General features: G+C 41.0%; 3 protein-coding genes across 4 annotated transcripts in view; all 3 read right to left on the bottom strand.

Annotated features, from left to right (window-relative positions):
- Cad99c (cadherin 99C) overlaps positions 1-21,836 on the bottom strand; it is a 110,483-nt gene extending 88,647 nt beyond the window's left edge. The window contains exons 1-2 of one of the 2 annotated variants that reach the window (XM_071779957.1): positions 19,978-21,836; positions 10,864-10,910 (exon numbers count right to left, since the gene is read on the bottom strand). In XM_071779957.1, coding sequence (XP_071636058.1) covers positions 10,864-10,910; positions 19,978-20,008 — 78 coding nt within the window. In that variant the 5' untranslated portion in view covers positions 20,009-21,836. The remainder of the gene's footprint in view (positions 1-10,863; positions 10,911-19,977) is intronic. The other variant, XM_071779958.1, reaches the window with a different exon arrangement.
- A 150-nt stretch (positions 21,837-21,986) lies between these two features.
- On the bottom strand, positions 21,987-24,531 carry Mrpl1 (mitochondrial ribosomal protein L1). The gene is made up of 8 exons (XM_071779963.1): positions 24,465-24,531; positions 24,055-24,244; positions 23,759-23,972; positions 23,494-23,673; positions 23,232-23,346; positions 22,488-22,606; positions 22,269-22,366; positions 21,987-22,188 (listed from the first exon to the last, which is right to left on the bottom strand). Exons 1-8 carry the CDS (start codon positions 24,481-24,483, stop codon positions 22,047-22,049), a joined length of 1,077 nt encoding a protein of 358 aa, XP_071636064.1. The 5' UTR covers positions 24,484-24,531; the 3' UTR covers positions 21,987-22,046.
- Positions 24,532-24,920: 389 nt separating this feature from the next.
- Rps8 (ribosomal protein S8) lies at positions 24,921-26,752 on the bottom strand. The gene is made up of 5 exons (XM_071778506.1): positions 26,716-26,752; positions 26,133-26,263; positions 25,507-25,758; positions 25,293-25,422; positions 24,921-25,074 (listed from the first exon to the last, which is right to left on the bottom strand). The coding sequence occupies exons 1-5, from the start codon at positions 26,717-26,719 to the stop codon at positions 24,965-24,967; spliced, it is 627 nt and encodes a 208-aa protein (XP_071634607.1). The 5' UTR covers positions 26,720-26,752; the 3' UTR covers positions 24,921-24,964.
- Between the last annotated feature and the right edge of the window lie 544 nt (positions 26,753-27,296).

Below are 27,296 nucleotides of genomic sequence, written 5' to 3'. Positions count from 1 at the left end.
TCTCGTTTGCGATACTTCTCTTCTCAAGATGCGCGGATTGTTTAAGATTTATAATCATTTTTCATATTTCGATACATAATAGTGAAAAATAATTACAAACAGGAAACTTGCACACATTAACTCTGCATTTGCAGCACGATCAGGCAGACCATTGACGCCACGTACACGTGCGTATGCAAGGACGCTTGCATGCATGCGAGTAATGTGTCAGAGAAGAAACGCGAAACGGGATGTCGCGCAATAATCGGATCTCCCGCTTGGCCGTGTCTCCCCGGCTTCCTCGAGGAGATCGACTTAATTAAGTCGAATGTAAGTTTGAGCGACGCTACGGGACGACAGTATATCGCCGGGGTGGCGCGCGACGATCGCGCAGGTCTTCTCGTCGCTTCGCCAATTAGCGAAGCGACGAGGACCGAGGGAACGTCCGCCGCTCGCGGTCTTCGCTGCTAAAATTACGTCGATATAATTAATCGTTGTTGCTCGTTACGAAAAGGGAGAGGCATTACGAAAGACCCCGCGCCGGTAAGTAATTAAGCGAAGGAGGAGCGTCAGGACGGCGCGTCTCGCGTTACGCACCGCGGCGTGCGTATATGCCCCAAAGTTCGACGAAATTTAACGACGACGGTTTCGCAAAAACTGCTGCACCTACCGCGTTTACGAGCCGACTTTTAATTATCTCCGGTCCGCCGTTCTTAATCTTCCCCCGAGGTGCCGCACGGTCTCACGGTCGGGTCGAACAAGTCGGGTTTGCGCAAGAGGTTTGCACTGCTATACCTTTAACGAGAGATCGACACGCATGAAACGTACTGTTGTCGCTCGAAAGAAATGGAGTTTCAATTCTCAAAAGAAAGTAACGCAGCGCTGATACGGTTACAAGTACATGTACGATATAAAATTGACTCTAACTGCAATTAAATTTACAATCGAGAAAACGTTGCGTGTAAAATTATAAAAGACATTGAAGAAAGGCATTGAAAAAGTAAGCTGTCTATTATACTTTTTGTCATACTTCATAAAATATTTACAATGAAACAGATTTCACTTTGTCATAAACCATTATACTGACACAGAGAGTCAAGAAAATGGAAAGCCACGCAGTTTTCGAATGTCCAGATTTCGTTATATACGAGAAAAATAATAATTGGGAAAAAAATCGCGGGAGCATTGTGTCGACGATAATATACCGGTCGTTTTGACAAGCAATTATCAATTCGGTAACTAATTACACGGATGGGTTTACATAAGACTCCGACCGCCCGGTTAAGAGTTAATTACGAGCATGATGAAGAGAATCGAAGCGACGATGGGAACATTTGGGCGCCCGAACGCTAACAGCCAGATTTCTTTATTTTTCTTTTTTCGCCAAGACGTTATATCATGTTCTTAAAACGGTTCTCGTGTTGATGCATCTCACGATTACAACACAATGATGATGTACGCGCAGTTATGTGAATACATTAAAGGATACACGAATTTCGAAAAAAAAAAACCGACTCTGAATCCGTCCCTCTGTATCCCGATCTCGAAAAAAGATTGTATCGCGAATCGGCAAATCGGGCGACGAAGCTGATTTACAATCATTGTCGTGGCGTACAATCGTGTGCCGTACAATGATCGACGATCATTGTCACGGCGGCGTGCCGTAAATTCCGCGCGCGTCTCTGAACATCGTTCTGCATCCACGAGATCCCTTCCGGTTCTTCTTCATCCGTTCGCGAACGTGGGTGTCAAATACGTCGATTATGTGGGATGGGTATCTGCATAGAGCGTTATGCGCACGCTATTACACCTCTCAGCTGCAAGGAACAATGCCATTATTCCCACCCTACGAGAGGCACGCGGATGTATCTCGGTACCATTGTACCGTCGTGGAATAAAACGGTTGGCAACGAGATCGCAACGATAGACGACGAGAGCACGGTCTCTCGCTCGGCATCGTTGTTTATGCGCCACGCAACCATAAGCAGCCCCGACGATGACTTATTCCGCGTCGAAGCTTCTTAATGAAGGTTTCTTCTCGCGAGACGACCCATAATGGAGACATTTGTCGCTCGTCTGTATACTTCAACGAATATCGAAGAGAAAAATCTAGCGTGCCACCACTTCCGCGCGCGATATATGAGCTGAGATTCTCTACTTAAGGTTTCATCTTATTTTAATTAATTTTTAAGTTAATTTTGTCTTCGATATTGCATAAAACAAAAGGCCACCGACAAACATCTCGACAATAGTGTAACACATCTTCAACTACATCTTTCTGCTCAACACTTTTCTAAAGACCGTGAGATTTGTCGCATACGAAAAAATCCGCGTCCAAGCGTAGGCGCGGATAATAATCGAATAAATATCGCGCGACGAGATCAACGCGACATGACGGAACAAGCTGCATCGCGCCGTCCAAAGATTATCTAACGAACGGATCAATTGTGTGTGTGTGTGTGTGTTTGCGAAATCTCATTTATAGAATCTCGTTTATAGAGTGACAGGAAAGACATTTTACTGCTCGTCAAATACCATAATCACGGATGTCAGAGATAAGACTGTCGAAGATTGGAAAATACGGGAGGATTGGAATAACGGAATGAAATTCCTTCATATAAGAGTCTTGAAGTCAACTCTAACAAGAGACGATTGTAATCTACTTATAATCTACGAGCTCTCCAGTCCTTCCTGCGCGCGATCCCTGAATTTCTCAAAATTATTTAATTCAACTTTCAAAACTCTTTTATCTCAATTCGGAGTTTTTCTGATAAGAACCGTCAATAATTTTTAAGTAATTTAAATTGAAATAAAAAGCTTTCTGCTTTGCTGATATGAATGTTTTGCGATAAGCAGTTAAAGACCCGTTCGGAATCGTTACCATAGACGTCTGACTCACCTAGCATTCAGAACGAGTTTGATTTATTTTTCGACTTCCCGACGCAAGATCTTTCTCTCTCTCTCACTCTTTTTCCCCGTTGCTCGTCGCGAGGCGCCGATCCCGGTACACATAGCCGACTAATCGAGACGCTAATTACAGGCACGCTCGCGGGCATCGGATCGTTAGGTCGGCGCACGGTGCAGCCGCAACGTTTCCATCTTCGTTTCGAAGCGTTGCAACTTTGCAATTACGAGATACGCGGCGTGGTCCATCGCGCGAGTGCTTTCGCAAGCCGCTCCGGGAATAATCAAAACTACACATCATATGTGCGTGTACGTATACCCTTCTTCCCTCGAGAACATTGCTGCGTTTGCAAGAAACGCGTATATAGCAAAGAGAGCATCGCGATCGCGTATACGTCAAATCGAACGCGCCGATCGGCTCAAAGTGCTTTCGATCCTGGCAGCAAAATAGAGGGGCAAAAATAGAGAAGAAATATTTTCTTGCAGGTATACAAGATATCCTAGAAACTCTGGACTTACTTTTAATAACATAGCAAAGTCTCAAATTCAATAACAATAATTTTTAATAATAGTTTATTAATAAATTAGATTTTTTGTTTTCTTGTTCTTAATTATTGCGAGACCTGGCATGATCAATAGTACGATTCTAAAAACAAGTGGGTCAAGAAACGTCGACCGAACGTGCATTATTCGAGTCTGCACTTGTTGGGTCTCGAGCAGACCCTTAACTCGCTTTATATTGATTTTCGCGTCGTTAATTGGAATACCACCTGAAAAACTCACGTCGTAATAATTGCAGCAACGTGTAGAATGCCGTCATAAAAGAAAAAATAAGCAATTCGCAAAAATACGCTTCTCAAAAACGTGTTTGTGAATCTTCGGAAGATTTACGAATCAAAGTTTAAATGCTAAGGAGATTTGCGAATTAAAGTTAAATGCGAGAATTTACGACCGCGGCGGCAAAAAGGAGAGGCGTTATTCCGCTGCCGTAAACGCGCGATCGGAGAAAGTTTTGGCCTCATCCTCGGATATGAGCCGACAGATGCAAGACAGGCACAATCGATTGCGACTTTGGAGAAAGCCGAGGACCCGCTTGCGGTTTCCGTTGCATTCGAGCGCGGTCGAATTCTTGGCGTTTTTACACATTCGTTTCGTTCACGGTCGTAAATAGACGCGAGAAAAAATCTCGGGGATCGGATCGTTAAAGTCTATCTGGTCGACATAGATGACTGCACGATGACGAAGTCCAAATTGTCAACCCATATCCTTCTACCGCAAGATTCACATTCCTATGTGAATTCTAATGAGAATTTCGTGTCCACGACTTCGTTTCACGCGTTCCCACTCTTTCTCTATCTCTCTCGCTCTCTCTCCCTTTCTTTTTCCCTCGTCCCCCATATCGAGCGACTCCTTGTAGCGTCTCTTCCTTCTTATCCTGCGTCGTATCGTGCACCTGGCTACCTGCTCTACGACCTGCTCGTTCGCCGGTGCTCGCGGCTGGTAACCGGCAGTGTGCGGTTAAAAGCGGCGCACACACACACACACACGCGCGCGCGCGCGCGCACCCTTTATATAGAAGATTAAACTGGTAACTCGCTCTGGAAAACGCTCCTCGCGCGCTTAGAGACGCGCCTCCGCGCCGAGAGAATACGTCTTCTTCTACCATTGACGCAGTGTCCCTCAACCATGCTTGCTGCCGTCCGACGTCGCCAGAGATTGACATTCCAGAGATACAAATGCAGACAATTCTATTATCGCAGTGGAATTTCAGACATTCGATATTTAAGAATCCGCTTCGAAAACACGAAAACCCAGAAAAATTGTTCTCCGCGACTTTAATCTTCAGAAAGAAAAATTGCTCAAAGCAAATAGAAATAATTATATATATAAGCATAGTAATAAATAAATAATTTAAGAGAGATAATATTAATGAGATAAAAATACAATTATAAAAATAAAATAATAATAGAAATTAGAATAGGCAGGACAATGTTATGGACAATGTTACTCCTTTCGAGTTTACTTGAGTAAAAACTGCGAAATTGCGATGAGTTATTTATTCATTTATCAACTTTGTCGTAAACTCATGTTTATGTAAATTTGTTAAGTCACAGAGAGAGAGCGGTTTTCATTTATTATCGATACAGACCACGTTAAGCTTACGTGCGAGAACGCATTGGGAGATATCGACGCGCGTCAGGCAACGCATTCGGGAAGTGTGCGCGTCTCATTCTGCGTTGGTAACTATGCAATTCCAAAACGACAATTAAAGTAACAAACGCGGGCGAATGATAGATAATACGCGGCGACGCGGATGATGTGCACGTAATCAGCGTGGCGGTCGTTCCTCAACTATGGATTTGTAACGTTGATTTATGACCGCGACGAGCAGGCGCGAGTTCCTAATCACCGACATTAGCACGCATTAATGCACGTAGAAAGCACAGATTGATGTTTCTCTTTCCCTCTCTTTCTCTATCTCTCGGGGAGCGGAAAATAATTCGATAATAATTTACGCGCCGCGCAAAAATAAAGAACGTCGCGGAACATGCGGTTCGGTGGCAGTTTCGCCGAACGAAACCTCGTAAAGAAATACGCGGCTGTTTATATTTCGTCTCCTTTATATAAAGGACAATCGAGATAAAAACTCTATTACCGAGGAAAAATACTATTTAAAAATACTAGTGGAAGAGAAATCAAGCGTGAAGCAGAAAGACTTTCTCAGGCAAAAACGCTCAATTACATTTATCTCATATTTTCCTGTCGCAATAACCACTATTAATCACTAATTAACATTAATTACGATTACTAATATTATTGTAATTTGAATCTTTCTGTCGTACTGTTTCATATCAATATTAATTAATGTCATATTATAGTATAATATGTAATAATAAACAGAATGATTTTATCGCACTTTGCATTATAAAAATATAATAAAATTAATAATATAATTATAATAAAAATAACAAATATCTGCGTGTGAAAAGCGGGGGATAAAAAACGAAAAACCGCAGATCTCATTTAGAAGATTTGTTTACAGTACCTTTTGTCCCTCATGTAACGTGCATCTCACAATTTTACCTTAATTATTTTTTTACTTCATATATTAAACGAATCAAGGACGCAATCCGGGAAGAGTCACGTGCGAACGTGAGGGAACGTCTATTCACGAAATCCGCTTTCTAACTGTGAGCCGCGTGTTACACGATCGGACGACACGGAAACGGACGCAAATTCCGCGCCAACAAATTCCGCCTCACCACGGGGCGCATCGATGGGATGCGGATGCAACGTGTCGCCGCTCCCTTACGAAGTAAGTCGGACCCGCGGGATGTCGTCACGTTTTCCGTGTTGATACCCGAAGAACTTCCTAGAGCCGGATCCCCACGGCGTGTAGGTGGTCCTCGCGACTTTCGCGGTCACGGTAATGCCGTGACATTTGAGCGGCGAGTGCACGTTTTTCTCGCTACGCGAAGAAGCTGCGTTCCAAGGGTGCGAGCAACATGAGAAGGACAATCGAATCATTCACAAATATATATATGAAATCAAAAAATTAAAGTAAAATTGAGAGATGGATGTTACGTATAAGAGGCAAAGTGCTATAATCGATCTTTTAAATGCGACTGCAATTCTTCATTTTTTACCTTCCTAATTTTCACAAGCAAATATATAGTAGACTTATATATAGTATGGTAAACCAGTCGATTATTTTAAAATATTACATAAATGTTTATAAAATTTAGAATAAAACGCATGTGGAAATCAAAAAATTAAGAACGAGAAATTGCGTAATTTAAAAGATTTTTTTCTAAGATTGCGTAATTATGGCGTTTAATTTAATTTACATAGTTCATGTTTTAATATAAATACAAAATAGAAAGAGAGTCTAATGTTAAAATGTGTAAAAGATCACACGGAAGAGATATAATTTCCTTTAAAAATGAGATTTAAAATTGAGAGTAAAGTATTCGAAATATATTGACACAAATTTAGACATTTCTAAATTTCACGAAAGATTATTGATCATTATTTTCAATTACGCGTGACATTCCGGTGCTTTTCTCAGTGGGAATCGCGGTATCACGCAGTTAAAGTGACTATTAGATTCGATGATGATAATAGGCGAAAATAACTCGCGCAAATTTAATTCGAAAGATATTTAGCAATCGTGGAATGCATTAGCGTTACCGTGTACCGACACTACCGACTTCCTTCTTCCTACATGCACCTATGCATATTAATCGCGTACATAGAAACTATACACGCGCACGAACTCGGTAGATGAGGTAAGAGAGTGGCAAGAATGGTCTTTAGGCTTACAAAGATGATATTACTCGCGCGTGAAAAAGATAAGAAGAAACCAACGAAAGCGCCAATTAAATTCTTGTCATTGGACGTAATAAAAGAACTTTGGCCAAGAATATCGAAAAATATTATTAAAAAATAATATAAATTTTTATTTTGACACAGGATTTATAAAACATAATAATATTTTTTCTATTCTTTCTTTCGTTATTAAATTACGAAACATTACTTTACTTGAAACATTACTTTTTAAATTCAGATATTTCATGGAATTAAAGCTGCGGTCCAATAAAACTATTTTCTGGGCTCTAGAATCTATTTCTGAGCCTTGATTTGTAAAAATTAAATTACAAACTCAAACTAAAATGTATGTATGAGAGAAAGGAGACATTATCAGAAAAACACATGAACATTATTAGTTTTTAGCTCGCGTGAACTTATCACTTTCATGATTGCCCAATTAACGCTAACGAGAAAATGATACGTAATGTTACGGACAATATCGGCGCGAGAAGTAAATGAGACCATGCAGCCTCTCGCTCTCGGGCTGGTTCTATCACTGCCTACTTAGAGACCGCTCTTAGATACCCGTTCACGATATACCCGCCGATCGGCCGTGCCGTCAAAGAGAAATCTTTAAAGCCGATACACGAATCGCGTATGCCGGTTTCTAGCCGTCTCGTATAGGAATTTCGAGGAGCGTGGTAATCGCGTCGATCAATGGCGCGTTCTTGAATCATTTCCCAGGAAAGCGAGCGAGTGAGGAGCGTGTAATTACGATTCTTTGAAAGCGGGACCAGTATCTCGCGCTCGAGTATTGCACAACGGTGACGCGTATACGAAGGAGAATCCCCGCCTGTTTTTGCATCCGCCCTCTGACGCACACCTTGGAGGAAATTGACCACAATGACTCCGAACCTGATTCAGGAGAACGCGAGCATCGCGAGATCTTTACGCTTTCGACATACCCGATTACCCCCAGGAAAGTAATAGATTTCATTTTGCGAAGGATTAATTCATTAATTTATTGCAAATAAAAAGCGTAACATATATAATATACATGTATATTGTGCTTTTTATTATACATATATGTATATATAATAAAATTCTTTCCCTTCTAATAAATGCAGATTTTGAATCTGATTTTATAGATGTTGTCACTTTCTCTTCTTTTGATTTAACATCTATAAAATCGGACACAAAATCATTGCATCCATTAGAAACCATCGTTCAAACATCAATTAAATTAGTAAATATATATATCATAATTCGTTCAAATATTTCATGGAACGGAATGATATTTTATTCTATGCATCTTTCAGCGATTTAGACAGCTCAAAAATCTGTTCTTGCTATTTCTTGCTATACTGTCACACGTGTCACACATCAATGATGATATTAAAGTTACCGGGAAGCAAAAAAAAAATGCATTCGTCACAACGCTGCGTCTGCGTTTTGCTGGCAGCGTTTTCTTACACGCGAAGACGCGTCGTTTGACACATGGGAAAAAAAAGACCGTGTGCTCTAAGCACTCGTGCTGTAACCGCCATGAGAATTCGCCCTTTGTTATACGATTACGCACATCCTATACGCGCCGAGGGAAGGATAGTTTCGTTAGAGCGGATCTCTATCTCGTTAGGCGCGTTAATTCTTCACATGGCGTTGAAGCTCATTAATGAATTTTTTAAAACTACGGCGCGGCGTCGCGAGAAGAAAAAGATACGACGTGCTCGTTCGCAAGTACTCGAGGTACACAGATCCGCGGAATATCGATATAAACTAATGCTCGATGTGTGCTCATTATCCCGTCGGAGTCGGCGAAGTTTCGATTGCCCGGTTTCGATGGCTTCTGTGCAATTAACGAATCGCAGTTTCATCATCGCATTGTCATTAGCGAGACGAGTGGATTATTTGCGCCTGTCAAAGTTCAGTCATTCGATACGGATAGCGAATTTCATAACCGAGACCGAGTACCGTTGATAATGAAGGATCCGCGCACGGAGACCCGACGACGAAGATTATTTAACACTTATCTAACGCTATACTTACGTAACCTGCAATGTTTGCGCTACAAATGCTTTGGAGCTTCTTCTTCTCCTTCTTTTTTCATTGAAAGAAAAGAGAAGAGGAATGCTTCGAAGCATTTGTAGCGTCAAGTGGACCGCAGCCCTGCAGTAATACAGAACACTCTCTTTACCACTATACATTAATTATCATTTTAAACAAAAATTTTGATATAACGTCTTTGATTGATGTCTAATAATTGTTGGAAAAAGACTATTCGTAACTCTTTTATAATCGTGCCCTTCCACGTGAACGGTGATCTCCATCTGGCGCTTAACTCCAGCAGATAGGAAGTGAAAGGAGAGCCTTAAGTCCCTTCTAAACCCGCGATTTTGGATTTATGCATATAATATATTGCACACCGGGTATTCGTACGGGCCTTTCGTACGCCTTTCTCAGGTCAATGACGGTTAGGGGGAGGGGGGTGGGCTAACGTGAACGAATGTACAGTTACGCGAATCGCCGAAGTCGATGGTGGAACGCCGAACGAGGCACGGCAGACGAACGAACGGACGGTCGCGCAAAAAGGAGGCCACAGGCGACCTGACCGTCACCGTTATATCGGCGCCCACGGCGGTGAAGGCACTTCGGAGCTCACCTCGATTTACGACTAGTTTCTCGTAACTTAGCACCGCCACACGTGTACCCTCCCCGTCCATTGCGCGCCGTTGCGCTCGTCGACGACGGCGTTTCGACGCTAAGTTTGACCTTTGCACCTACCTGCTGTTCAGGTTTACGCAGCTGGCCGCGACGTACAACTCTCCCCCTCCCCCCACCCCGTGCGACAGGTACACGGGCAAATGAGGTATAAATTAGGATGCCGTCTGTTCGGGGAGAGAAGCGACGCGTCGCTGAATATTTGATAATCCGTCGGGAATGAATATCGCGCACCTGTTGTCATCGACGATTCATGCAAATCTCTATATCTGCGCGATATATCTTTACAAATTAATTGCTCGATATATATACTTGGACTTCGCGTCTATATTCCATTTGATTGGAAGATATTCCGAGGTACACAGAAATGTCTTGGATAAGTCTATGTTTGTACAATTGCAGGAAATTAGTTTCGATTACAACAAAAAGTTTTGTAAAAAGGGGATCTCGTCACGCAATAGCTATTGAAACGCCTATCATGCGGTGTTTTGTAGAAAGATCGAGGTTGTTCCGGAAATCTTTGTGGTATCGGTAGGAAATGATTTCTTGCACGGAAAACCGCGCCGGCATGGCATGGCACATTGGCACATCGATCGAGTGGCACGCGAGTAGCTATCACGATCCTGTCATCAAACGATTTTCACCATACGCGAAGATGCGAATAATAGGAAAGGGGAAGTACGGTCAACTTTCTTGTGCCCCCTGGGTAGCTCACGTTTACCTGTTTGCTTTCTAAACTGTTGTATTGCACTTTCTTTCCAGACGCGAAATTATCGCGCACGTGCACGTCGAAGTGAAGAGTTTCCCTATACTTTTTATCGAGTAAAGTAATGTTTCGTAATTTAATAACGAAAGAAAGAATAGAAAAAATATTATTATGTTTTATAAATCCTGTCAAAATAAAAATTTATATTATTTTTTAATAATATTGATATAAAAAAAATCACTCACCGGCCGATGCGCAACAGCGGAGTTGTAAGTTGCAATCCTGCGTTGATCTGTAACGTAGAAATATTTTACATTAAAGCAGCGATCCAAGATCGGCATACTTGAAGTAAATAATTATTATATATCGCGCCCGTTAAATTCAAAAAAATAAATATTTTACTTCAACAGATATCTGACTTAAAATAAGTAACGATCGCGACTGCATATTTTCTCCGTTGACTCGTCCGCATAATTGATCCGCGAAAAATCACGCAAGCAATATTACGACCGTGCGAATAAGAGAGACGTAACGTTCGCGACGTAATATCTTTTCTCACATAGGTATGTCGGAGATCGAACTCCGAAATTGCGAAATTGCGCCGGAATTAAACCTCGAAAGTGGCCGGGGAATCCGCCACAGGACAGCGGAATAATAACAAAATATAACAATTACCTCACGGTCGCTCCGCCGTCGCCCGATGCCTCCCAGGCCTCCTCCTCCTCTTATCGGTCCTCCTCCGATGTCGCGTTCCGGTCAGCATCTCTGTCGGCGTCACTCACTCACGGCGCGACGCGACTCAGTCGTCGAGCGAAAATCGACGATATCGTCGCTTACGATCGCGCGACACTTTCGACGCTTGCACGGCACTCCCGGTATTAATCTCGCGACGCGGCGCGTATACTTAATTACACGGCGACGAAAGAATTAGCATCGAAGAAGCTGCGAGCGAAACTAATACGATCTGCTCGACGCCCGCTCGTCTCGCGGGTAGACGCCAACATGGCGGAGAGAATTTCGCGAATCGCGCGGCCAACTTCACTCGCCAGGAGCAACCGTCGCGAGAACGCTACGCACTTGCTGTGTGTGACAAGGCGATTTTGCGGTTAACTGCAATTAAATCACCGCGATTGTATGAACACTTGTCTCTCCATCCCTCACGATCGTCAATATCGAAACACGATACGAGGTTAAACGTACGACGTTAACAGAGACTGCAATCGCTAATTAAACACGGCGCGGTGTCACTCGACATTCAGGGTATCTTTCCGCTCCGAAAACGCAACTGCCAACTTCACATGGCTTCTAAAGCCGCCCGACACGACGCGAAACGCGAGACGCGAGTCAAAAGTTGACGGTTGAGAACAGCGAGACCGATCACCCGAAAGAATGTGATCGAATGCGACATGCCTCGGTGTCCGTATAAATTCCGCGAAGCACTCGGAAATGAACATTCCAGATATCACAGTTTTTCGTAAATCTGAACAGTCGGAGCCGGCGATTCGCGTGTCACTCCGCGACGCGACGCGATCCGAGAGCACGGTCGGTAAGAGCGTGTCCGAGAGCAACGGACGTCGAAACGGAGTCGCGGGCGTCGCCGGCGTCGCGGTAACACGATCAGCGGGGGGAAGACCGACTGAGCGCACACCGACCGCGCGCGCCGCGCTAGTGAGCCAGTCATCCTACCCCCACTCCATCCCCACTACTCGTGTCGCCGCGAACTCCGAGTCCGGCACGCGACGCGGCGCGGCGCGGCGGTTGAGAATACGAAAAACTGTGACGTATCGAATTACGAATATTCATTTAACTGCTTCGCGGAATTTACACGGTTACCGAGGTATATCGCATTCGATTACATATTACATTCTTTCGAATGATCGGTCTCTCGATCAACCGTCAACTCGGCTCGCGTCGTGTCGCGTGTGGCTTTCGAATGAAGTTGCCGTCGTTTTCGGATGAAAGACACGATCGAGCGGAAACTGAGCGGAAGAATATCGAGTAACGCCGCGTCGTGTTTGATTGGCGATCGCAGTCTCTGTTAATGTCGTACGCACGTTTAATCGGCTTTTAATATTTGACGATCGTGAGAAATAGATAGGTATACAGTGTTCATAAATCGGATGATTTGATTGCAGTTATCCAAAATCGCCTGACAAGCAGCAAGCGTATAGCGTCCTCGCGACGATTGCTCCTGGCGAAAGTGACGAGTGAAGTTGGTCGCGCGATTTACGAAATTCTCACCGCGATTATTTGCGTCTACCTGCGGGACGTCAAGCGTCACGGGCGTCGAATTGATCGTATAACTTGTAGCTTCTCCGATATAATTCTTCCGTCGCCGTGTAATTAAGTACGCGCCGCGTCGCGAGATTAATACCGGGAGTGCCGTGCAAAGCGTCGAAAGTGTCGCGCGATCATGAGCGACAATATCGTCGATTTTTTACTCGTGAATGTCCGCGTCGTGAGTGATTGCGCCGACAAAGATGCGAGACATCGAAGGAGGACCGAAAAGAGGAGGAGGAGACCTGGGAGGCATCGGGCAACGGCGGAGCAACCGCGTGAGGTGAGTAATTTTTAATTGTTTATTATTTTACTGTCCTGTGGTGAGTTCCGCCACTTTCGAGGTTTAACTCCAACGCAATTTCGCAATTTCGATCTCCGGCATATGTGAGAAACGATATTAAGGTTATTCTACATAGAAGTCGTAGTCGTGAGTTGTAAGAAATTGACCAATCACGTTCGAAGTTGAGGAGAATATTCAATCTGTGATTGGTCAATTTCTTACAACTCACGACCACGACTTCTATGTAGAATAACCATTACGTCGCGAACGTTACGTCTCTTTTATTCGCACGATTGTAATATTACTTGCACGATTTTTCGCGGATTAATTATGCGAACGAATTAATGCAAAAGTATGCAGCCGCGATCGTTTCTTGCATTAGTATTTTAAAATCTGATATGTGTTGAAGTAACGTTTTAAAAATTTAACGGGCGCGATAATTATTTACTTCAAGTATCGATTCTCTTGGACGCTGCTTTAATGTAAAAATATTTCTATATGTTACAGATCAACGCAGGGTTACGACTTACAACTCCGCTGTTGCGCATCGGCCGGTGAGTGATTTTTTTATTTCAATGTCGAGGCAATGGGTTTATAAATATTACAAACGTACAAACGTAAATAAAATGTATGTACGAGAAATGAGTTATTATAAAAGAGTTACGAAGAGTCTTTTTCTAACAATTATTAGACATTACATTAAAATTTTTATTTAAAATAATAATTAATGTAGCGGTAAAGTATTCTGTATTAGACTTAATCTGAAATATTTTAATTAAATATATTATTATTTCCTACAGTTATTATAGAAAAAAATTTAAACATTAAAGATTGAGAGTATAAAAGTATGTTACAAATAAACTAATATATTATAATCTATAATATTGCCTCGAAATGGATAGACTCGGCAATAGATATTATAGACTCTAGAAAATATTTTTATAATTAATGTTTTGTAATTAAAAATGGGGATAGGCTGACTAGGCACGGTGTGATCCTTGTGGCATCGCTGATTTGCAGACGAATAGTAATACTAATAATAATTGATTAAATATGTCAAGATTAATACACTCGATCCCGTCTGAATTTGAACGAGCAATTAACTGACTCGAAAAACTAGTCCCTAAGGTCCTAAGGAATCTTCTTAGCTACTCATATTTGAAATGCATCTATAATTATACAGCAATATACGTATACATATATCAACATTTACGATTTCAGATTTTAATTTAATTCAACGTTGTCAATTATACCGAATCAACAAATTAGATACTGTGACAAATTATGCGGAAAGAGAGCTTGAATTTTTCTCGTTTGTTAATTAATTGCATGGTCATTAATATTAATTACGTAAAAGCTAGGTTGTCGATTACTGTTTTTTTTTTCTTTCTTGTTATCTAATCGAGAGAAATCTCTCTTAATTCCGCTGATACTTGACTACGACGACTACGACTTCTGATATGATCGACGTATAGCTTCGCGTTAAAACGAGCATCGCTTCTCCAGCAGCAAAGATGCAGTTCAGTGCGCGCTTAATGCAGCGGGCGAGCGCGTTGTCATCGTCACCCAGTATATGTCTCGCGAAGGAAGTGAGTAACAAGAAGAACCGGTCGACCTGGCACATAACCGCTTCGTATCCGTCATTTTTCCTTAGCTGATATACCTGCTTCTCCCCTGGCCCCTCCCGCTGTCTCGCGTCTCCGCTCGTATACATTCAGACTTTCCTTCGCGTGAATGTCACGTTGGCATTTTGCAACGAATCGCTAATAATTATCGCTACCACCACTTGAGTTGTTCCTCTGTTTTGTAACAATAAAGATATTCTTGCGCCTCTCAACCGCTGTGCCAAAAGGCGTCGTTAATCCAATGAAGGGATTTCGGAAACATTTTCCGATATGTAAATATAAACTCTTTTCTTTGGGATTAAATTCTTGGAAGATCTTAAAATTAATCTGTTTCCATTTCCCCACTTTCAACAATTTCTACATCTTGACGATTAAATTTCAAATTTTATCAAAATTAATTGGAAAATTATAATTCCAGATGTACGCCTGTGCATATAAATCTCGTTTACCGATCTAGAATTATGACCGTCTCAGCATCGTATAATCATCGTTCTTCGTGGTCCGGCGTTTTTTTTCCTCTTCTAATCTATCGTTAAAATGTTCTTGCAGCGGCAAACTGATCCATTAAAAATAGCCGCCACAATAACGATAGTGCTGCTTGGTATCGACGCGCGATTGAAAAACGCGGGTATACACGATACTTTATCGGAGTACCCATTTAACAAACCGTGCGAAACGATTTGCCAGGGGGGGTAAAAGGTTTTCGGTGTTTTTCGTGCCGTCGTGAAACTGGACCGATCGCGTAACTCCTCGAGCGAACGCGCGGCCGAAGGATTGCGGATTGCGGCGTTCGATCTCGGGAAAGGAGAGAAAAAAGTCCGCGCCAGGGAGACAGACGGACTTGCGGCTGACAAGCGGGGCCACGATTGCGCGATCGGATTACATCGAGGCGTATCTGTCCCGCCCGGAGTTTCCTGGTGCACACATATCAGAATGCATTAGAAACGGCGTACATTAGCGTGGTCGCTGGGTTGTACCCGATCCCACGACCTTATCGCGAAAAGGTCGCGATAAGTTCACGCGGAAGGGAAAATCGCGGCGGTTTCGCGCGCGAGCCCGTCGTCCGCACGCTCTCCCACGAAAATGCGCCGATTTGCAATTTTCCGGCGAACAAGCGTGGAAACGAAACAACAAGAGATACGGTTCCGTGCCCCGTCGCGGATCGTGTGTCAGCGTCGCGAGCACGCCGCAAGATGCAATTAGGGTATACGAACCGCGAGTGTGTCGATCGACAACAAGGGGACGAACGAGAGATAGAGAGAGAGGATAACGACGGCGTTACGGAGACATGTATCAGCTCCCTCCCCCCTGCCCCCCCCCCCCGCGGGGCTATGATTAACATTCGCTTCTGCAGCCAGGTTTTGCGGCAATCTGGCATGCATGACTGGTCCGCGGCATAGACACGCGCGCGTATAACGCGAAACCGTAATTTCGCTGCGTGTGTTAATAAAACGGTCCCGTGCGTCGTCCCGACAGAATAATGATCCGGAATCGATCTGTTCGCCCGTCGATATACCCCGCGATCTATTAAGATCGCCGCTAAGAAATGCGTGACAACGCCGCGAACAGCATTTCCGAGAGAGATTCATACCGCGGATAAAAGCGTCTCGAGCGAGATACGAAGCGCCGAGAGAACGATGTAGACTTAAATCATACTTATAACCGGTATTTCTCTCTTATAGACGCGGCTGCGCGCTTATTTCAGGACCGAGTATTTCGTTTGAGAAATTATGAATGCAATAAGACGATATATCGAGTAAAACTTGTCTCGAAAATAATTAAATAAAAATGACAATCATTATATTTTGAAGTAAGTGAGAGATATCCGAAATAAAAAAACGCTTTCTGGATTCTGGCTGATCCTGATTGAAAACTAACAATTAATTCGTTATACGTCTATTATATATTTGCTTAGAGGGAGTTGCTGATATTGAATTAGTGCGATAAAGCTAACAGAATATGCTTTCTTGGAATGTATTTTTTTTTCCCCAAATAGTATGACCAATTGCTCATCATATACAGAAAAAAAGTGTCAAATCAAAACTTATATACTCGTATAGGTACGCAACAATCTATAATTTTCTTATAAAAATTTCAATCTTTTTTTCTTGGTTGAACTATATAAAACTTGATTTAACTATATAAATAATTTCATTCAAGCAAGTGTTTTTCATTCAATGCAATATAATCTTATTTCAAAATTATAGATTGTTGCGTAGATATATACGAGTATATAAATTTTGATTTAATACTTCTTTTTTTTTATGTACAATACTGCAATAGCAAGTCGAAGCTATTTCTTTCGCGTTCTTCTAAATTGCGTTCTACGCGTACATCTTAACGCATTGTGCCAAAGCATGCACATTTTTCGGAGCTCTGAGAAACTCAGACGCATGCAAGCAACTTTCTATTCACATTCTATTCACAACTTATCTCAGAATTCCTGTTGCAAGGTATTTCCTACCCCGACAACGTAACAATCAGATATGACTATATTTTAAATTCACCGAGCTGTCAGTATGGAATTATAACAAAATGCAAATACGAGAAATCTCGTGACTCGGTCTCAATGTTTGATTCAGAAAACATATGTGATATCTCGTGAGCCGTATACACGCATTGAGTTAACATTTCATAAATAAAGCCCGGCTAATTAGCAAAATCGCGTCTTCGCCAGACACGCTTCCACCGTTCGAGCTACCTTTCACTGTCAGCGGATATTATCCGATTTTTCGACCTCGGGTTTACTTCGCGAAAGGACATCGTATCGTGACATAGTTAAGAAATTATTGGTACTTAGACCTTGCAATGTACAGCGAGATCTCTTGCCTCGCGTGACTTCACGACGTGCCGTTTCGTGAGATGGTAGTGCGTCAAAAATATTGGCGAGTGACAGTCAAGGTTTCGATAGTTAATGAACCCCGGGAACGGGCGCTTTTTTTTTAAATAAATGGTTACCTGGGTGATTTTTACACCCCAATTAAAAGTCATCGTTATTAATTATACATATTTTTTATTCTTCTATAATTTTATTTATAGTTGAGAACAATATGTATATAAGTTTACTCAACATTTTCTGAAAAAAGTAAGGAGAAACCAAAAAATATTTAAAATGAAAGAAACACATTAAAATTACCGTGACGCGAACTTCATTTCTTCGATACTGGGGGTGTAAGAAAACACCCAAGCGCCCGTTCCTGCGTTAAGAGAAGTACGAAAGGTATCGGGAAAAGGAAGACAAATACTCTCAAATATCGTGCTCGGTATTGTAATCGACGATATCTCCGGCTGACAAATTTTTAAAGATATTTGCAATATTAATAGCAATATTAGTGCGCCTCGAGAATTTCTGCGGTTTGCCAGACGATCGTCTTTCGAGCGGTGTCCTCCGGAAGTGAGAAATAATCTACCTGACTAGAGAAGAGCCAGGGAAGATCCGAATGCGTTTGTTGCAAATTGAATCTTCATACATATAAATTAACAAGGTCAAGATATCATCGAGGTGGAAGTGAGGATCCGCGCGACGTACGACGTGTACTTATTGAGAGTAAATTGCAGACGACTGCTTATGAATTTGGATCGTGACTCGGGCGATAAGCAACACGCAACGATCCACCGTGGATCGCGCGTCGTGATAAAATAAATCCAGACACGCAACTCACGCGCGCCGTTTGCATAATGCGGACGCGTTAGTCCGCGATCTATCCGCGCGCAAGAGCAGAATTAATCCTTCGCGGCGCAGAAATTTTTTGCGCGGAGAAACGATGCAGAAAAAAGTCATCCTATAAATAAAAGATGCGAGAAACATAATGGTCGCAAGTGCGCTAAGTGTACCGGTTCGATGTCTCAGCTGCAACGATCTCTCTCGCGTAAAACAGCCGGCTAAAGTAAACCGTTCTCGAAATGCTTGCTAACGCGTACCACTATGCCTGAATGGACAAATTGTACTCTCAATTTGTACGGTCATATTTGTCGGTCACGATTAGTAATCGCCACATTGTGGCAAAGACAGATGCTTTCTGGATGACTTATCAACGGCGACGCTTATATAAGTGCTTTCTCATCATCGAAACCGTCGCAAATGTCGTTTACTTTTACTACATATTACTACAAAAAAAATAAGTGTCAAATCAAGACTCATATACTCGTATATACAACAATCTAAAATCTTATAAAAATTTCAACTTTTTATTTCAACTTTTTTTCTCGGTTGAACTATATAAAATTATTCAAACGTGTTTTCTTCGTTTATGTAATCTTATTTCAGGATTACATATTATGCGAATTAAAGAGAAGGGTAGTCCGCGCTTATATTGCATGAAATTTCGGCAGAAGAGACGGCGAAGGGTCTTGGAAAATGCCGGAGGTGCCACGCGCGAAACGCGCGTTCGCGTGCATGCCATAATAACGACACTCTCGTGGCTGCAAATTACGGGCACCGCATACCAATCCGACGTCCGTATTCACCTTGCGAGCTTCCTCTCTTGCAGACTCGCATACGCGAAATGAAGATATCAAAGCCCGCTTAGGCCTACCCAAGCCCCGTATACCTCCTCACACGCGCGTCGACCTTTATTAAGATGCCCTTTAAACTCCGTGCACGTGAGAGCGGCCGCGCGCATATAATTTTAATGCGTAAGGATTCACTTCCTCGCATACTTTCCATTGCTCGAAAAATAAACGTAAGATAAAAGTGGATTTATTTGATAAAAACTGTATGAAATGCAGCGCGTATTGTTTGTATCGCCGAGAAAGATCGCGACGTCTCGCCTTGCTGCTTCAATTACTCCGATTAGATTTAGCAAAAAGAGATAATCTTAAATAATAGTCGAGGAGTTGGCTGCAACAACGACGTAACTCGAGAAGAAATACTATATCTTGGAATTAATTCAAAATTTCAAAAATAATTATAATAAAAATATAAGCAAATATAATGTAAAGAGTATAAGCTGGAGAGTATAAGAGTAGAGTTCAAGTACGATTGAATAATTTAAATGTTAGCAAAAATCAGAGCGATAGTAGCGGTATGTGGTATTAAATAGACGTTGGCCGACTTTAGACTGCTGTTGCATCCACTCCCTGCGAGACTCTTCGGGGGAACAACTTCTGAGAGTCGTCGGATTTGATTTTGCAAGGCGCGTGCTCCGAACCGGAGGCGGTCTGTGCAAACTTACCATGACGTGCACGTGTGCGCCTATATGTCATCTAATGTCGCAGTTGTTGGCCGTTCAGCAGGGGCATGTCTACGAAGGTGACAATCGGAGCGGCTGGCGTCGAGAACGAAACTCGAAATCGTTGTCTCTCTTTCTCTTTTTTCTTTTTTTTTTCTTTCTCTCTCTCTCGTTCTCTCTTTCTATCTCTCTCTATCTTTCTCTCGTCGCGTCGTTGCACCCTACACAGTCAACACGAATCACATATACGTAAACACATACACACAGAGAGATGCGTGCCGCAAGCGCGCGCGTGCATCCGCCTCCTCCACTTTTCCACACACAAGACACGGGGGCCTTCTGGTTCGCCTGTAAAATTTTCCGGCTTTCCGAATCTCCGGTACAATCCGTGGGATACTATCCGAGGGATTCCCGCGCGATCGTCAGCATCGATCCCGAGATCGATCAGTGGGTCAATAGGGGGAGGAAACGCCACCCCGGCCGGGCAGAAAGAAGCCGCGTTTCCGGCGACGCGTTTGGTTCTTCTTCGGAGGAAAAAACGGCACGGGAACGCGTGGCCGGCTCGCGCGTACGATTCACGCCAGTCGAAGAAGGGCAAGAGAAGCGACGGACGGATTTTCAACCTGGCGGACACCGACTGAGCCCGCGACCGGCAGGTAGGTGAGCCGTTGCCCCTCCACCGATTCGCTCGCTGCCGCACCACCACCGGTCGCCGCTCACCGTGTTCTCCATTCTCATTTCCTTTGCTTCACTTGCCTTCGCCGCTCCTTCTACTTCTCTCCTTCTTCGTCCTCCTTCGCTCCTCGCACGCCGCACGTATACGCGCGTTTCCCGCAGAGACGGCTGTGCCGTCGGGCGAACTGGGTGACCGCGCGTGTGAAAGTGCATCATCGCGTACGACTGTACTTAACGATCGCAATCGTGTGTATCTTCGTAAACGCTTTCGTCGAGATCCTCGCTGCGAGGACCTCCCACGTTCAGGTTCTCGCAAATGTTAACGCGCGAAAAAGCCAATAAGACGCAGTTATATAAATAAATCGTTCGTTGAATAGTCAAAGACAACATTTCCGTAAAATATCTTGCTCAATTATTTGCGATCGTGATAAATACTTATCGCGTCTATAAGATCACCATGCCTGCGAAAATCTCAACCCTAAATCGTAAAAAAAAATTTAAGCGCAAAAACTTAAATTAAAATAGCTTCGTTGAAAATGCATGTGCAAGCATTCTGCATTAAAATTTCGCTTACAATTAGAAAGTTCATATCTAATATAGAAACTTTAGAAACTTTCGCTGCGAAACGCATCCGGGACATCGTAAAAAAGCGCGGCCTCTACCTTGAGCTGCAATTAACAATTTACAAAGGCCTCGTGTTTGCAAAGGCTTTTGCGTGCGCAAGGGTTTCGTATTAGACCATGAGAAGGCTGTAAGATTTCATCAGGCCTGGCATATAGAAGTCAAATATCTGTAAGCGCTTTATCACCGAAGCCTTTGTGCGTACAATGGCTCGCTCAATGAAGTAGAACCTCGCGGTATTCATTAGTAGTAAATACGTTGCCTAGGGCACCGTTAACTCTAAAGCCGCCTCTGTCTCCCTCCGTATGCTTGTAACGTGGCTTATTAACGCACAAGCGGTAGACCATAGTCATCATGTTCTATCTGCGTTAACGAGATTACGTCCCGCATAATTATACGCTTTTCGATGAAGGATTATTACGGTCAAACTATATGCAGCTACAATTACATTCCAATACCTTGTGTAAAACCGTAATAATTATAAATTTTAAGATGCAAAATACAGCCGCTCATCCGTTCACTGCTGCGATATGTAATTCAGCAATTTTATCAATAATTTTATCAATATTTAAAGCATTTTTTTAGTTAGTTAACTAAAGCTTAACTTCTGAAAAAATTTACAAGCTTAGTTTTTTAGAAGCAGGATATATATGTAAACTGTTAAACCTCGTTAGCTGCAATGGGAGGAAAACACAGGTTCTTGCTATCAATAGGCATTATTACAATGTACATATTTAACTATAGGTATCATTTTATTGATAACCCTATGGATAAAATTAATGAGACGCAATAACGGCATTTGGCTTTTCGTCTTCTTCTTCTTCTGCTTCGAGTGTGCTATCCGTGCTATCTTTAGGCAGATACTGTTCAAAATCAACTTTAAGCATTTCTGGCGATGGCAAACATGTAACACGAGTTCTGTTAAAGTATAATCATAATTATTTATTTGCGTATATAAGAACCATGATCATTTTCATGTGAATGATTTTGAACGTTACCTTGTGATAAAAGGTCCCGGTCGACGTGGCTTTGCAGCATCAACGTCTTGAATAATGGCAGCAAAATTCTCCTCTAATTGTTTCGTGTCCATATCGATCTATAATATAATAAATTAATCGGTAATTTTTTTTTTTTTCAAACCGTCTATAAAATGTATAATTTGTATCAATATCTACTTAACAATACAAAAAATTTATATAAATACCATCAAAACTTACCGTTCCAAATGCAATATCGATGGTTCCGTAAGACTTTAGCATTTCATGCGGCTTTGCCGTATATTTTATGCCGTTTAGAAATTTCGTTACGAGCATTTTTATGTCGGCACTCAGAGTACCTAATGGAACAAAAATCATATAATAAAGAACGTAAAACGTTTATTTTAACTCTCGCAGGCCACACTTATTTTTTGCATATGTGTAAGCTACACTGAGGTTTCAAGGATCCCAGCCATTTTTCGCTCATAAGTTTCGAAAAAATCAACGTATTTTGTAATGTTTTGGTAATCTCAGAATTTGTAAAAGAAAAATTATTACCAAAAACACGCATTAAAGATATAAATAATAGTTCCAAACGTAGTTCAAAAATTTCGTTGGGGTCCCTGAGATCTCAGTGTAGCTTTCGAGAGTTAAGATTGGCATGATGTGGTTTCAGAGATCTTGCGCAAAAACTTTATACTTCAAATTCTAATAACATTTTTAAATTAGATGGTTCATATGCTGCTAATCACGTATTATTAACAAAGTGATAAGTTTTTACATGATTCAATCATTTATATGAACGCTTGAATTCCAGATAGAATTCCAGATGCTAAGTATATACGTTCTACCATTACTGTATACATTACATGTGTATTACTTTCTATGTATTACTTTCTATTAATAATGTATTTATGCAGTGAAGTGCCTTCAGTGTATCATAAAGATGAAAATTTCAAAGTATATATACATATTTCTACTAACCTCCTTTAACACTGGGGAACTTCTTCCTCATAAGTCCCCTAATCAGCAACAAATCTGGTAACATACTTGGTTCTGATACAACAATGTCATATTCTTTCAATGAAAATTGTCCATTCTAAAAAAAAAATAGTAGAAATCCCATCAGAGTGATAATGATAATGTACTAAAAAACGTAATCTTTGCAAATTTGTTAGATGATTGATGGTACATACGAAAAAACGCATGAACGATCGTTTCAAGAAACAGTAATATATTACCTCACCTGAATCTGCTTTATTATTTGTTTACCACCAGCGACATGAGCTCCAGCTTCTCTCGCAATATCCTCCATTTCGGAAGTCTTACAGAATGCCAATACTTTTCTGTTTTGACCATGATCGAATCCATGCGGTAGACATACTAATCGTGTGAAAGCCTCGACAAACTTTGTCTTTTTTACACCCTGATAACATAGGTAACATATTTAGCACAATCGTATATAAACATATTATACATCTCGCATACACTTCTTTTTTTTTTCTTTTCACCTGCATATCCAATTCTATAAGCGCATTTATAGGTGCATTTGGCAAATTATATATAGTGGGATGATGCATTTCACGATGATTCTGCAATGCTTCTTCGAACGAATGAATTTTCCATTTATGAAATTTAGAAATCCATACATTATCTATTGCCTCGGACTTTTTACTATCGTCCAATATAATATCGTTTACATCACGTTTCTTCTTTTTAGCTTGACTGATACCGCAAGAGAATAACATTGATATTAATGTTATTATTAATTAATATTTTCATACATATGATATGAAAACGCGCTTACAATTTCGCCGCTCTCTGAGCGTGTGGGATAAAGCCCACTTTTTCAATGACTTGTTTGACTTTCTTCTTCCTCGCCTTTTCTCTTGTACCTTTCCTGGCAGCATAGTTTCGCGCTTGTAGGAAACCGACGGGACAAAAATTAAGACACGTCACGTGCCTATAACTTGCGGAAAGATTGTTCAACAACCAGCCTGTAAAACAGAACCACCTTCAGAAGAAATAACACTGTGTTAATTGTACCGAGTAAAAATATGACTTGTGGTTATGTATAATGACCACTCTTATGAGGAAAAGCAACCGTTACGGAGAGTCTTCTTAATCGTTAAGCAACAAACGAGAAAGCATTTGATCAATCATTTTTCCGTATATTATTAATTATATCAAAAAGAACAAAACAAGAGATGTACATACCATTAACCGCTGCCGCCATGTTTTATCAAGCAGAAGAAACGTGACGAAGCCACGAACTAGTTGTTCTATAGATAGCGACTCGCATTTTCATATGGCTGCTTTCCGAAAGTTATCAAAAAGTATTTTAAAAGTATTTTAAAGTATTTTAATTAAAAAAATTAAAACCCCTCAAGGGCCGATTTTTTCAACCTATTGGTAAACTAACTAATCATATGTCTTATTTAATTTGAAGGAAAAACAAAGACATGATTTAAGTAATAAATTTACCTAAATGTACTGTCATCTTAGCTTTCTATAATTCCTCTAATTCCAATTTTTATTTTAAATTAGTATTACCATCGCATGTTACCCCTACTTACAATTCTTATCATTCTACACTTGTACCTCAGAAACATTTAGAGAGTTTATTTACTCCCACTCAAAACGAATAATAAATAAAAGGCGTGAAATAAGATGTTTCAGATTTCAAGATGTTTTTTATTAAGGTACCATAATTATAATTATTTAGCTTTCTTGCTCTTGATCTTCCTCATATAAAACTCGAGTTCCTTGCCCTCGAGGATGTAACCGTCGGATCTACCGCACTGACCAGGCCTGCTTGCGATACAAGCTGAAAGTAAAATTAATGATTACTTATTACTTATTAAAATTATTCGAGTCGTGTTAAGCTCGAAATATGTACAATATAAGGGAGTATTCGACGATTGATTCAAATTAAAGCATTCTCTTTTACATCGTTTTGTTTGAAAAGAAATTCATTCAATTCACTCAAAAACATGTTAACGAATTAAGTCTATAAAGATTGAAAAGAATTAAGATTTTCCATACCAAGAACACGTCCCGTTGCAAACTGTTCTTCCAAGGCTGGCTCAACCTTGGCAAATCGCTGTCTGGCCTTGTATTTGGATTCCGCCTTTTTAGAACGCTTCTTATTCAGCACTTCCTCCTCAGCTTCCGTCTAAGAAAACAATTATATTCCACTTTTATATCATATACACGTGATATTCCACAAATTTAAATCAAGTTATGTTTAAACGCTCACCAATTTAGCACCTCTTTTGCGGCCCAGGGGTAATACGTAATGACCCTCGTACCATTGCCTGAACGGCGTAGCATCGATGGTGACAATGGCGTTCTTCACCAGAGTTTTGGTTCGTACCAGCTCGTTATTGGACGCATTGTATACAACGTCGATAATACGAGTCTTCCTGGTACTGCACTCAGAGCCCCAGGAAAAGTTTCCTGTATCCAACCTAAGTGCTCTGTACTTCTTATTGCCCCCACGTGTACGGACCTGGTATACACACGTAAAATAGATACGTTTAGAACTAATTTCAACACATAAAAAATATATATTTTATAAAATATAGCTCAGATCGCTGTGAGATTATGAATAATCATGGCACTCAGAGTAGGTAAGGATATCATCATTATAATTTCATAATAGAGTAAATTGTCAAAATACTTTCTCATAAATGATTGTAACAATATATAAATTGTAACAATATATAAATAACATTTCAAAAACATCAATATAATCACATATATAACAGTGAACTATATCTAGCTGAACTATATCTTATTTTTTATGATTTTAATACTTAATTTAACTATAATGCCTATTTATATTTATAATTCAATCGTGATGAAAATTAAGTTTGAGCTTACAGTATGAATTCGCTGTGGTCCAAGCTTGGTGTTCGCAGCTGGACGTCCCAATTCGAATTTCCTCTTCTTGCGGAGAGGTTTCCTCTTTCCTCCAGTAGCTCTCCGCTTATGCCAATGATCCCGGGAGATACCTACAGTGCAATTTTGATAAGCAATTTAGTATACTTAAACTTAGTAAGCGTAGCTCATTAGAAGACTCGTTAGAAAAGTTAACCTAATCAAGTACCACGTCATGTCGACGTTACAGAACTTTTTTTTTTCTACAGGAAGTATAGAAGATTCTAAACGCGCGAACAATCTGCACTATCTACGTTCGTCTGCAGCGTGGCTTTCGTTATTATTTAATAAATAAGAAAAATACAAAACACCGCGAAAGCATCACGCGTTCGACATTGCTGCTCGGTGTCGACGAGCGTCGAGATGGTTTTTGCGAAGCTAAGGCGAGAATACGGAAATAATATTCTCCATCAACGAAAAGACGGTGTCCGATTCACGCGCCGATTGTATTTCGTCGCGATATCGTGGCGAGAGATCTCGGATTCGCGACGATGAAAATTAATTTCGGCAAAACCATGCCACTCACCCATCTTGCCGCGATGCAGAAAGAACCCGGACTTACGAGATACTAGAGGAACCACCACGTTGAGCGATAAAACCTCGCCCACTTCCGCGAAACAGAAGCGCTTTTGATTGGTCGGCTACGCGCGACAGTTGCCCAGCTTGTTTCACTTGGAAAAAATCGAATTTATGTCATTTATGTCCATTTTCTACAAATGAAAATTAAGGGCCAACTTCGACCAAGCTCCGTTTAACTTAATCGTTGATTAGTCAATTAGAAATGACCAATCTTTTATTTTTTTTCTAGGTCTGAGAATTAGAAAAAATAAATTAACTGAGATTAAAGTTAATCTTTCATTTTGGTAAAAATTGACATTAGAAAGAAAGAACAATCTACAAAAATTATTTATTATTCAATATTGTCTGCATTAATTTCATTATTGAATAACATATAACAAATAAAAATTTTTTTTTAATATTATAATATTACTGTAATAATACTGTACATATATAATAATATAAATATAATAAATAAATATATTATAATGCTTTACTATAATACATATTATTACTTAACTTTTTATATTATCTTCAAAGAGCACTAAA

Source organism: Temnothorax longispinosus, chromosome 5 (assembly GCF_030848805.1).
Source record: "Temnothorax longispinosus isolate EJ_2023e chromosome 5, Tlon_JGU_v1, whole genome shotgun sequence".
Classification (NCBI taxonomy): domain Eukaryota; kingdom Metazoa; phylum Arthropoda; class Insecta; order Hymenoptera; family Formicidae; genus Temnothorax; species Temnothorax longispinosus.
The sequence above is the reverse complement of the archived record's forward strand: the minus strand, read 5'-3'. Positions and strand labels throughout refer to the sequence as shown.

Excerpts from the sequence above, each read along its gene's own strand:
- Rps8 (XM_071778506.1), bottom strand. Across the intron at positions 25,759-26,132 it reads GACCACAGCGAATTCATACT|GTCCGTACACGTGGGGGCAA; the intron begins GTAAGCTCAAAC and ends TGTGTATACCAG. Across the intron at positions 25,075-25,292 it reads TGCAACGGGACGTGTTCTTG|CTTGTATCGCAAGCAGGCCT; the intron begins GTATGGAAAATC and ends TTTTACTTTCAG.
- Mrpl1 (XM_071779963.1), bottom strand. Across the intron at positions 23,973-24,054 it reads GCTCAGAGAGCGGCGAAATT|TCAAGCTAAAAAGAAGAAAC; the intron begins GTAAGCGCGTTT and ends TTGCGGTATCAG. Across the intron at positions 22,607-23,231 it reads GTTCCCCAGTGTTAAAGGAG|GTACTCTGAGTGCCGACATA; the intron begins GTTAGTAGAAAT and ends TTGTTCCATTAG.